The sequence below is a fragment of the Argopecten irradians genome, chromosome 13, assembly GCF_041381155.1.
Source record: "Argopecten irradians isolate NY chromosome 13, Ai_NY, whole genome shotgun sequence".
Lineage (NCBI taxonomy): Eukaryota > Metazoa > Mollusca > Bivalvia > Pectinida > Pectinidae > Argopecten > Argopecten irradians.
Window position 1 is genome coordinate 19,795,734 of NC_091146.1, and position 12,348 is coordinate 19,808,081.

The 12,348-nt window shown below is 34.8% G+C and overlaps 1 protein-coding gene across 5 annotated transcripts in view; it reads right to left on the bottom strand.

The window, feature by feature from the left end:
• LOC138305916 (ankyrin repeat domain-containing protein 29-like) overlaps positions 1–12,348 on the bottom strand; it is a 108,710-nt gene that overhangs the window by 60,090 nt on the left and 36,272 nt on the right. For 3 of the 5 annotated variants that reach the window (XM_069246206.1, XM_069246207.1, XM_069246205.1), the window contains exons 5-6: positions 9,236–9,319; positions 6,258–6,341 (exon numbers count right to left, since the gene is read on the bottom strand). In XM_069246206.1, the coding sequence (XP_069102307.1) occupies positions 6,258–6,341; positions 9,236–9,319 (168 nt within the window). The remainder of the gene's footprint in view (positions 1–6,257; positions 6,342–9,235; positions 9,320–12,348) is intronic. The other 2 variants (XM_069246209.1, XM_069246208.1) reach the window with 2 other exon arrangements.

The following is a 12,348-nucleotide window of genomic DNA, read 5'->3' on the forward strand; positions in this document are numbered from 1 at the left end:
CAATCTAAAATTCCCTACATTGAAAAAAGTCGAATCTTATGTAATCGGTTTAACATTATTATACAAATTTGAAACAGTATTAATACTAGTTGCTTGTACAGCTGCGGAACAGCCACCAGTCAGTTCTTCTCGTTGCCAAGGCAACACAAAATATAATTCCGAAAAAGATTTTATTCTTTGGACATTGTTAAGATTAAAATCGGCGATTTTTATTATATTTTTGTTTTATTTAATGTCTTGAATTGCATCATAAAAACATTCTTATGTCGCTTCCAATACAAAACTTACTGCCCAGTACTTGCAGTGCAGGGAATGTGAGATATAGTTGCTCGATTTAGCAGTGGTCCGGTTTCTAAGAAAAGACGATTGTTGAAAATGCCGAACAGTAGGTATCTTTGCATCATCAAACTGTTTAAAACTAAATTTCAATGATTGTCGAATGTAACTAAATATTGTATTCCGTCTGGTATTTGTTTGCAGCTGGTATTTAAATATGTATTATGTGATACCCAATCTCTGTGTCTATGGCATGCGATGCAGATTGGAGACAGATCGATTTGAAATGTTTGCGTTTTTCAACGACAATCCATTGCCATGGGCTTTGACACCCACGGAATCGTTTCGGTGATAATGGACGTTTGGCCTAACGTCAATGAATTCAGTGTGTTTATAATCTATCTGTCATTGAATATATCGTTTCTTCTTGTGTATGTCACCGTGTGTATATTTTACTCTTCATATCCACGCAAGTATTCGAGTTCAATTATGCCTGCTTATATGCGTGGTGGACCTCACTGCGTTGAGTATGTTCAGCATTTTCACGGAGGCTTGAGCCTATGTCAGCGTTTCATCGAAGTAATTTACTATGCCTTGTCTTTTACAATTAGCTACGCAGTACTTGCAATTTCTAATATATCGTAATTAAGCATTTCTGTTCTTAATGTACAACGATAATTATAGGCCTCATCGTAGATTGCTCATTCAAAACTGAAGCGGCGTAAACCTAGGTCACAATGTAAACAATGTCAAAATGTATTCTCACGCCGGTTAGAGGTCAGAGAGTGACCACGCACCTTCATTGAGAAAATAATAGATCGGAGTTAACTACATGTAGTTTCACTGAGGCGGATCGAAGTGAAAATGTAAATATTAAGACACATAAACACTCATCATCTGAAGATAAATCACTTTACAAGTATGGCACTAGCTATACCTAATCAATGTAATTGTTATTTATGGATGACGCTGCATTTCTACTTCTGTTGGGATGATGCAACTTCTTTAGACATATCCTGATATACATAAGTGATATTTTAATCTACACTCCGATGACCTGAACGCAATATCGACAAAATGAAGTTTCATTGTTCGAAATTTTGATCATATGTCCACACCTCATTTTTCCTCTTTTTTGTATTTTTTATGACTTATTCTAATCAATGGAGTTACATTTTCGTTGTCTATGGCCTTCTTCAGGTGTCACCTGAATATTGTAACCCAACTTATTTTCGCCTTTTCTGTACCTAACTACTTTTGCCGACGACTTAATTTCCTTTTCTGTACCTAACTACTTTTGACGACGACTTAATTTCCTTTTCTATACCTAACGACTTTTGACGACGACTTAATTTCCTTTTCTATACCTAACGACTTTTGACGACGACTTAATTTCCTTTTCTATACCTAACGACTTTTTAAAACGTATTAATTTCTTCTTCTTCTATATCCACAGACTTTAAAGAAGACTTAATTTCCTTCTCTTTTATACCAAACGTATTTGACGACGACTTGGTTTACTTTTTTATACCGAACGACTTTTGACGACAACTTAATTTACTTTTCTATACCTAACGACTGTTAAGGACGTCTTATCTTCTTTTATACAACTTTTAAGGACGACTCTATCATATGTTTTATTCCAAACGGCTTTTGCGACGACTTAATTTCCTTTTTATTCCTAACGACTTTTTTAGGGCGATTTGATTTCTCATTTCTTTATCCGATTTCCTTTTCATGGCGAACTTATATCGCAACTTACAGTGGTAAATGGGCGAAAACATCTTACAAGGTTTTTATTGCATGTACTATTCTGAAAACCATAATTTTTGATGAACTAAGCTCTGAAAAGTATACAATCATTGTTTGTATAATTTATAAACCTTTGCAACAACATAGAATTAAAACACTGTTAATAAGATTTGTTCGTTATTCGTTCATGTGCTCGGATGAAAAAATATCTGGATTAGTCACTTTATAATTAATATTATCACTCTGAAAATGTCAAATTTTGAATAGCAGAACACTACTTGGAGAGAATGTTTTGAACATGTCATATTTAAAGCTTTTCTTTCTCATTTCTATGAAAATTGCAGTACACATAACTTTAGATATATAATGTTTACGATTTATTGTTACTCTACAAAAGACGACTTGTAATCACACCCGAAAATAAGTTGGTTAACAGTATATTTTTGTGTAAATTTGAAGTAATTGATTTACTGAAACGCTACTTTTAAACGGTTTTATCGACAATTGCAGCAAAGCGAGATATGAACGAGAACATACTAACACCTTTACAAACGACTTCTACGTTAAAATGTCAGGTGTTATATATTGGAAAACACCAATTAGATTTACTGTGTGTAAAGATTCGCTAATCGGGACCTAATCGGGACACTTTATAACAGACAGGGAAATAAAGGTAAAACAGATCAAGAAAGGGGGGAAATACTATTGAACTAAACGAATGCGATGATAACTAGACAATATAGGTTTGTCTAACTTGTATAGCAGGACGGTTAAGTGACTTTTGACTTCAAGTCATGATGCAAATGTCTCCTTTGGTATGAAAGTACCTGAGGGCATTACAAACAAAATTAGCCTAAGACACATGCAAGATCTTTCTGTTTACCGGAAATACACGCATTTTTCAAAATGACCTCCAATGATATATGATATGTTCTCCCTTTCTAATAAATCTATATTAGTAGAGCCGCATAGGGAAATGAAAGTGGATATTGGTTTTACGAAGCAAACTATGATTTATTTATTTTTTCAGTTTACTTTTATTTCATCGTAAAATTGCGAATTGTAGCCAAACAATATTGAAGACTTCCATAAAAGTCGAAATAACTAAACAAGGACGGGAAACGCTGATGCTAAAAGCCCTCCCAGGGAAAAACGTTTAATTCCAATATACTACTTAAATATTTGTATCAAACAAAACATAATGCCTTTTGATATTGCAAGCATTAACCTAGGGTTGGTTAAACGTCAGGTTCAAACAGGTTGTAACATCACCCGGTGTCAGTAGCTATGACCAAATATAAGAAATCATGATAGATAAAGCTTCAACCCCATGAGTACCATTATATTGAACGACTCGAATCTGAATTCTTCCATTAGTAATCATATATTTAAGTCAACTTTATGACATTCGATAAACGTTTTATTTGAAAGTTTTTTTTTGTCTGATCAGGATACATCCATAATATGATTTGAGCTGTTCTTAGGATCAAGTAAGGGCAAATCCTGTTCTGGTGCCCTGATGAATTGTCTTGATGGTGATGCCATCAGTTTGTGGTAGAATTAATAATAAGCGCATTGTACTTAAAGCGATGCCCATACACAAACTCAAATACTTTATCACACACTCAATATTTACTTCAAAATTCTGAAAGCTGTTACTTGATATTTTTTTAATATTGTAAGATAATATTATGTACTCTATATAATAGAGTAATAAGTTAATAGTTCCCGATTGAATTGAAATTTTTTTGGTAGATTACTACTTTGTTCTAGGTCTGTTCCTCCCAGAAATTTTTTCTGGGTAGACAAATGACTAGTAACAATTCTTGTATGCATGAAAGGTAACGACATTTCATTGTCCTTCGCAATAACTCCAGCTGTAAGATTGCATTCCCTTTCCAGAAGTAGAGTGCCATTGCATTAAAACAAGTTTTACTATGTTGAATATCAAAGAATTTAAAAAGAATGATTGGACATACAGTTCTTGATTACTTACTCCCCATAGCATGCTGGGGTTGACCTGAATGCTGATAAAATATTGAAAAAATATCAGAAAAACTGACCTTGATTTGTGTCCATCTTGTGATAAAGTGGGTAATGAAGCTGACACACGCGCACTGGTCAGTAGATAATACTACGCGTGATAAGACCTTGACCTAATTACCTCTTACTTGCCCCTTGACCCTCCTCTCAGATAATAGCACGGAATATAACAACGTACAAAATATTAATATGAAACATTAATATTTAAAAAAAAACTACTTGCCTGTATAAAATACATTAAAATTGAAATTTTAATTTACCATTATAAACGTCCTAAAGAATCCAAAAGGGGAAAATACAAACAGAGTAGAGAGATGATTTAATCCATACTTGTGCAGTTACTGATATTAATGAAAACCACAAACTTCTCACTATTAAGTAAGGACGTTGTTAAAGACAGCACTAACATAGAAAACATAATAAGGAATAACATCAGGATATAAAAAAAATACAAAAGGAAAGTCAAGATAATATTATATAATGAGCTAAAATCTCAGAATACGGAGCTCGAGCAGACAGATATAATACTACGGATAAATAAAACTCTTTATCCCATATTGGAAGTGGTTATACCGGGTTCGTATGGTTCAGCTAACGCTTGATAGAGAGATAAAAGATATCTCTGTATTTTACCGGGGGAAATCATCGATACATATAAACCCATATGAAGAGATTCTTTGTTAGAAATTTAGTTACTTTGTGATGATTCAATCATCAGCGCAGCGAAGCATGAATTAGTCCAGGGAGAAGAAGATGACGGATTTGATCTCATCGATTTTGATATTGGGAAACATTTACTAAACCTAACTCAGACAGAAACGCTTTATTATATGATATTATGAATCACGCTGGCAACCATGAATCTTATACGCTTAACCCACCCTTTAGGCAACACCTAAAGCACCCATTCGTTTTGTGGCCATGAAGTACAAAGATGGCAATCAATTCCTTGACGAAATTGTCATATTAAACAGTCACCTTAAACTCTTTTTACGTAATGAAAATGATTTTAAAGAAATTCAACAAATACCAGCCAATGAATCAAAGTAACTAAACGATTGAAAAAAAAACTGAATAGTGATGAATTTTGTGGATTTATGATGACCAACATGAGGTTATGTTGAAAAATTAACATCCAAAGGTTGAGGTTCACGCAATGTACATTGAAATGGCAGTAAATCGAACATTGCATTGGTGGCAATGCTTTACCTGGCTTACGGCATGGAAGTGTACAATCGAAATCGAATCCCTTTGTTCTAATATATCGTCGCCAGCAGATTTAACACTTTTGACATCCTTCTGTATTGTTCATAGTTTAAATTGTATTTAAGGGACATAATATTATGTTGTCTTTTACTACAGAATCAAAACATTTCTTACTCAGCGACATGAATGAGACTGGTATGTATGGTATACTCACCTTTTTAAGGTCTACCATTAATGGTACATATAAGTTAATTTACTTTAAATTTTAAAGAACTTCTAAATACAAATTATGTTTACAGATTGTGCTAATGAGTCCCTAAATGAGCAGATATACAGTGCAGTCAGTTAACTATTACTTTACCAATACCAAACAAAGGCAATGTTACCTGCGAACTCTATTTTAACATTGAAGATTCCTTTCGTTATTTTGCTGTCTGCAGTGATAGTCAACTAACTCACAGTAATTAGGACGATAGGTGGGGGACTGATTATGTCCCGCGATATATTAAAAACATATTTAGTTTAATTGGTTATAAGTCAAACTAAACCTAGCCGTATATTCATCTACAAATGATAGTAATATAGGAAAAGAGATAGTATGGTATAATTGACATGGTCCTCTAGAAACAATAATAGAAAAAGAGATACGACCCGCGGTATTCTTGTAATATCAATATGTTGTTTTTAAAATGTTTGGCAACGCAAGTGGCAATTAATCGAACATTGCATTGGCAACGATGTTTATGGAATAGTTGCTAAATTGAACCGTACAAGCAAAACAAACAGATTTTTTCTTTGCACTAATAACTGGTCGCAACTACAATACACCTTTCGACATTCATAATCAATATTGTACATGGCTTAACTTTTCGCCATGTTTATTTCACGTAGTAAACATTAAAATAATATACTTTGCCCTTTAGTACAAAATCAAATGTATCTTATTAAAAGACATGATTGAGACTGATATATGTACTCACCTTATTAGGGTTTGCCCTGTGGCTCAACAACAGTTTTACGATGTCTGTATGCCCTTCACCTGCTGCATTTTCCAATGCGTCACACTAAAACAAATCGAGACATTTTAGATATATCAACCTACATGACACAATACTAAAGTGGAAGCAAATGATATGATATAAAAATATTGCTAAAGTATCAAAATGGTGAGGGCCTGGAAGTGGCAATTTATCCAAGCCGGAATCATCAAGTAAAAGAACAAAGTTAAACATACATACACGCTGTGCTTGCTTATCAGGGATTTGATACCGAGCAGAAATGATGGAAGTCACTGTCGTAGAATGCAACAAACTCTTAGAGCTACTAAACTATCACTGTGTGCCAACTTAGAGCTGAACGTGAAACTAAGAAAAACAAACAAAGTCAACCATTAATTAAGTGCGGGAGATCATCGGTACCGAATTATACATAGTCCACATTGAAGACATCATCAGCACTATATAAATACATGACAGGGGCCAAGAATAGTGGAATTAAGTGTTGCGCTCACATGTGCTGATTTCAATTTTCCTATACAGACTACTCGGGAGCAGCGTACTACTTCCTATTTAATACAATCAGCGGGAAACCAGCAAAACAGAGGGATAAAATTCATATATCCCACCAATAAACATCATCTTACTTAATGTTTTCCATGTGAATATAATTGGGTAAAATCATTGTTATTTAATCAGTAATTAATGGGCACATCAATAGTAGTATTAATACGAAACATAACCACAAAAGATGTGTGATAATCCTATCATCAAAATATATGTTTTTTCGCTCAATACATATTTTCAATTGTTCGATTATAAAATGTTTAATATATAATATATCCACTATTAAAACGTAAGAAAAGTACCAAAAATCCGCAATTTACAAATAAAGGCCTTCGTGTCAACTAGTGCAGACAAACGCAGAACACGTAAACATTGCGACGACATCGATATCCGTCATGTTGAAATCTGTATTACAATGTACAACAATATATAACTTACAAAAATATGAACAACTAAATGAAATGCAACATAAACCCACAAAAATAGTGATGTATTTTCTGGATTTATGATGACCGACATGGGGTTATGTTGAAAGAAGTACATCCAAAGGTTGAGATTCACGCAATTTACATTGAAATGGCAATAAGATCGAACATTGCATTGGTGGCAAAGTTTTGCCAGGCTTCCGGCATCCAACTGTACCATCAAAATCGAATCTTTTGTTCTCTTTGTTCTAATATATAGTCGCAAGCAGATTTAACACTTTTGACATCCTTCTGTATTCTTTATAGTTTAAATTGTAGAGTATTGCGATCGAAAACAATTCCATTAATAAGATCCATTGATATTACAGAATTGTAGAGGGAATAATTTATACCACCCAACGGCCGTCTGTATTTAAAGGACATATGTTATGTTGTCTTTTACTACAGAATCAAAATATTTCATTCTCAGCGACATGAATGAGACTGGTATGTATGATATACTCAGCTATTTAGGGTCTACCATTAATGTTACATATAACTTAATTTACTTTTAATCATAAAGTACTTCTAAATACAAATTATTTTTACAGAATGTGCCAATGAGTCCGTATTTGTAATGTATTTAACAGATCCGGACTACAACATATAACTAGTGCAGGATGACATTTGACGAGAGTCGTGATAACCTGGACTAGATATACAATGATCTAGTAAGTGCCCCGGGAATGCAGTAAACAGTGACAATACATTACACCCTGCTCAGATGCTTAAAAGCTACCGTGATGTTCAAGAGATGGAATAAGTCCGTAGATTCGACAATAAATGTCATAAACAATGAAAGCCACATAGTCCATATTAGCATATGTTTACATGTTATGTAAAGGAGCAACCATCCACCTCGATGAAATTCTGGAACACTGGATATCACCTCCGTAAGCTTATAGAAAAACCACCACGAATATATCGGCACCGTCACTATAGCGGGATATTTCAATCAAGAGAGAAACTATCAACCTACAACTTGTAAGAGACAACGAGCGATGGATAGCTTCCTGGACAAACAAAGGTTTATTTCCCTGTCACAACCAGCAAAACCTTCCACACATCCAAATGGTACTCGGCTATCAAACACTAATAAACGACATTAGTGTTTTGAACTACATTGCACATGTAATCTCACGGACAGCTAAGCTGTTAATGCAAATGGGAGTGACGGAACAACAATGATACCAAGCAGCAACATCGGCAGCAACAGTAGTGTAATCCTTGTAAGAATTAAATGGCAGACGGCGGGATCCTACATGTAAAATGTGTTATCATAGACAGACTATTGCCATTGTATTGTTATAAAATATTGTAGCAGATATACAGTGCAGTCAGTAAACTGTTACTTTATCAATACTAAACGAAGGCAATGTTACCTGCGAACTCTATTTTAACATTTAAGATTCCTTTCGTTGTTTTGCTGTTTGCTGTGATAGTCCACTAACTGACAGTAATAAGGACGAGAGGGGTGGGGGGGGGGGGGGCTAAACCTAGCCGCATATTCATCTACGAATGATAGTAATATAGGAAAAGAGATAATATGGTACAATTGACATGGTCCTCTAGAAACAATAATAGAAAAAGAGATACGACCCGCGTTATTCTTGTAATATCAATATGTTGCCTTTAAAATGTTTGGCAACGCATGTGGCAATTAATCGAACATTGCATTGGCAACGATGTTTATGGAATATTTGCTATATTGAACTGTACAAGCAAAACGAATAGGTTTTTTTTCTTTGCACTAATAATTGGTCGCAACTACAATACACATTTTGACATTCATAATCAATATTATACATGGCTTAACTTGCCGCCATGTTTATTTCATGTAGTAAAACATTAAAATAATATCACTTTGCCCCTTAATACAAAATCAAATGTATCCTATTAAAAGACATGGTTGAGACTGATATATGTACTTACCTTATTAGGGTCTGCCCTGTGGCTCAACAACAGTTTTACGATGTCTGTATACCCTCTAAGTGCTGCATATTTCAATGCGTCACCCTAAAACAAATCGAGCCATTTAGATATATCAGCCTACATGACACAATACTAAAGTGGAAGCAAATGATATGATATAAAAAAATATTGCTGAAGTATCAAAATAGTGAGGGCCTGGAAGTGGCAACTTATCGAAGCCGGTGTAACGTTGAAAATGGACCTCCGTTGAAAATTGACCTCGGGTCAGTTTTCAACGTTGAAAACGGACCCAGAATGCCGTTGAAAATTGAACATGCCGTTGAAAATTGAAAGTGTCAAGGGTCAATTCTCAACGGCAGGTCTGTTGAAAAATGACCGTTGAAAAATGACCTTGGCAAACTATTAACGGACGGTCTGTTGAAATATGACCCTAGTACATTTACATATATAACTTGTGCACGAACATAATTTTCGAATTCAGTTATCGCCATTCCTAATATAAGCGACCCTTCTGTGCTGGTATTTAAATTACGTAATCACCTCGATTTGAATTGAAATTTGGTATTGTTATCATCGTAATAAATACCTCATTTAAATATTTTAGGTGTTTGTATGTTTGATATGGAGAATACGGCACTACAAAACTTTCATTCTTTCTATAGTCATTTTGTTCGTTCGCGTTGATAATGTTAATTTAATTGTTCTCAAACTGAGAAATTGCTATATAACACTGAGGTAACGTAGTAAATAAAAAGGAATTGTTGTTATCAACTGCATGCAAAGTTTGTACTATGTGGTGTTCACTTCCGAGTACCAGTGGATAGTGTTAGAAAACTATAGTTATGGGATTTTCCTGATTATATTTTCAACGATTTCACGTTTGTCAGATATTCAGTAATTGTTAATATATATTTATTCCCTGCAATACAAGAATACATGTATCAAATATATGCGTATGGATCAGTTATGCTGTGTTCTGCGTATGGTTATGTTGCAATGTGTTGATGTTTTGTTTTGTGTTTTTGTGTTGTTTGTTGTGTGGTGTTGTTGTGTGTTGTTTTGTTGTCGTTTGGTGTTGTTGTGTGTTATGTTGTGTTGTTATGTGTGGTTGTGTCATGTTATTATGCTGTGTGTCATTGGTGTGTTGTTGTGTGCTGTGTGGCTCTGTTTGTGTTGTGTTGTTGTGTGTTGTGTTGTTGTTCCGTATTTGTGTAATATGTTGTTACGTGATGTTTTTGTGATGTGTTGCTTCGTTATGTTGTGTGATAATGTGTTGTTGTGGTGTTGTGTATTGTTGTGTTATTGGGTGATGTTGTATTGTTGTTGTTGTGTTGTGTGTTGTGATGTTGTTGTGTTGTGTGTTGTGGTGTGGTTGTGTTGTGTGTTGTTGTGTTGTGTTGTTGTGTTATGTTTTGTTGTATGATTTTGTGTTGTGTTATGGTTGTGTGATGTTGTGTTGTGTAATGTTGTCGTGGATTGTGTTGTTGTGTGCTATTGTGTTGTTTTTGGGTGGTGTTGTTTTGTTGTTGCCTGGTTGTGTGTTGTGCTAGGTGTTGTTGTGTGATGTTTTGTTGTTATGTTATGTTGGGGTGGTGTTCTGCTGTTGTTGCGTTTTTGTGTGATGTGTATTTCTGTTATGTTGTGTGATGTGTTGTTGTGTTATGCTGTGCGATGTTGTGCTGTGTGATGTTGTGTTGTGTGATGTAGTGTTGTTGAGTGTTGTTGGGTTGTTGTTCGAAATTGTTGTATTGTTGTTGCGTGGTTGTGTGTTGTGGTGTGGTTGTGTGTGTTGTTGTGTTGTGTGATGTTTTGTTATGATGTTGTGTCGTGTTGTTGTGTAATGTTGTCTTGTGTTGTGTGGTTGTATGTTGTGTGATGTTGTGTTTAGTGTGATGCGTTGTTGTGTTGTGTGAAGTTGTGTTGTGTGATGTTGTGTTATTTTGTTGTGTTTTGTTGTGTGTGTGTGATGTGTTGTTGTGTGATGTTGTGTTATTTTGTTGTGTTTTTTGTTGTGTGGTGTGATGTGTTGTTATGTGGTGTTTTGAAGTATTGTTGTGTTGTTGGTGTGTTGCTATGCTGTGTGATGCTGTGTGCAATTTCGTGGTGTTGTACGTGGTGTCGTGTTGTGTTGTTGTGTAAAAACGAGTTCTTATGGGGTCACTTTTCAACGGGGTCTATTTTCAACGAATCGGTGTAAAAAGTGCTCTGAAAGTTCAGTTTTCAACGGTTTCTCGGGGTCATTTTTCAACGTTGAAAAATGACCCGAGGTCAGTTTTCAACGGGGGTCCATTTTCAATGTTCACCGGAATCATCAAGCAAAAGAGCAAAGTTAAAGACACATAAAGACTGTACTTGCTTATCAGGGATTTGGAAACATCATCTTACTCACTTAATGTCTAATGTTTTTTTTCCATGTGAATATTATTGGGTAAAATCATTGCTATTTAAAAATCCGAAATTTACAAATAAAGGCCTTCGTGTCAGCTAGTGCAGACAAAACGCAGAACACGTTAGCAATGCGACGTCATCGATATCTGTCATGTTGAAATCTGTATAACAATGTACAACGATTTTTACAAAAATATAGCGATGAAAAACTAAATGAAACGCAATATTAACCCACATAAGTTAGGCATGTAAGAACATCAGTAAATGAGTGTCATTTTTTACAGAGTGTACCAAGGAACTGTACATTCCCGTATGGACAACAGGGGAATGGGAATATTGTCTCAAAATATAGACCCCTGTCTATATGATCAATTGTATCTTAACGATTCGAAAAAAAAACTGAATAATGATGTATTATCTAGATTTATGATGACCGACATGAGGTTATGTTGAAAAAAAAATACATCCAAAGGTTCAATTTACATTGAAATGGTAATGAATCGAACATTGCACTGGTGGTAATGTTTACCAGGCTTACGGCATGAAATTGATTTGTTTTGTTCTTTTTGTTCTAATATATGGTCGCAAGCAGTTAAACACTTTTGACATTCTTTCACGATGTCTATATGACCCCCCTTTGCTGCCGAATTAAACGCCTTCAAAAGAGCAGATTCTACATCGATGATGAAATTCAAACATGAATTTATATTTCATTCATTATGCTA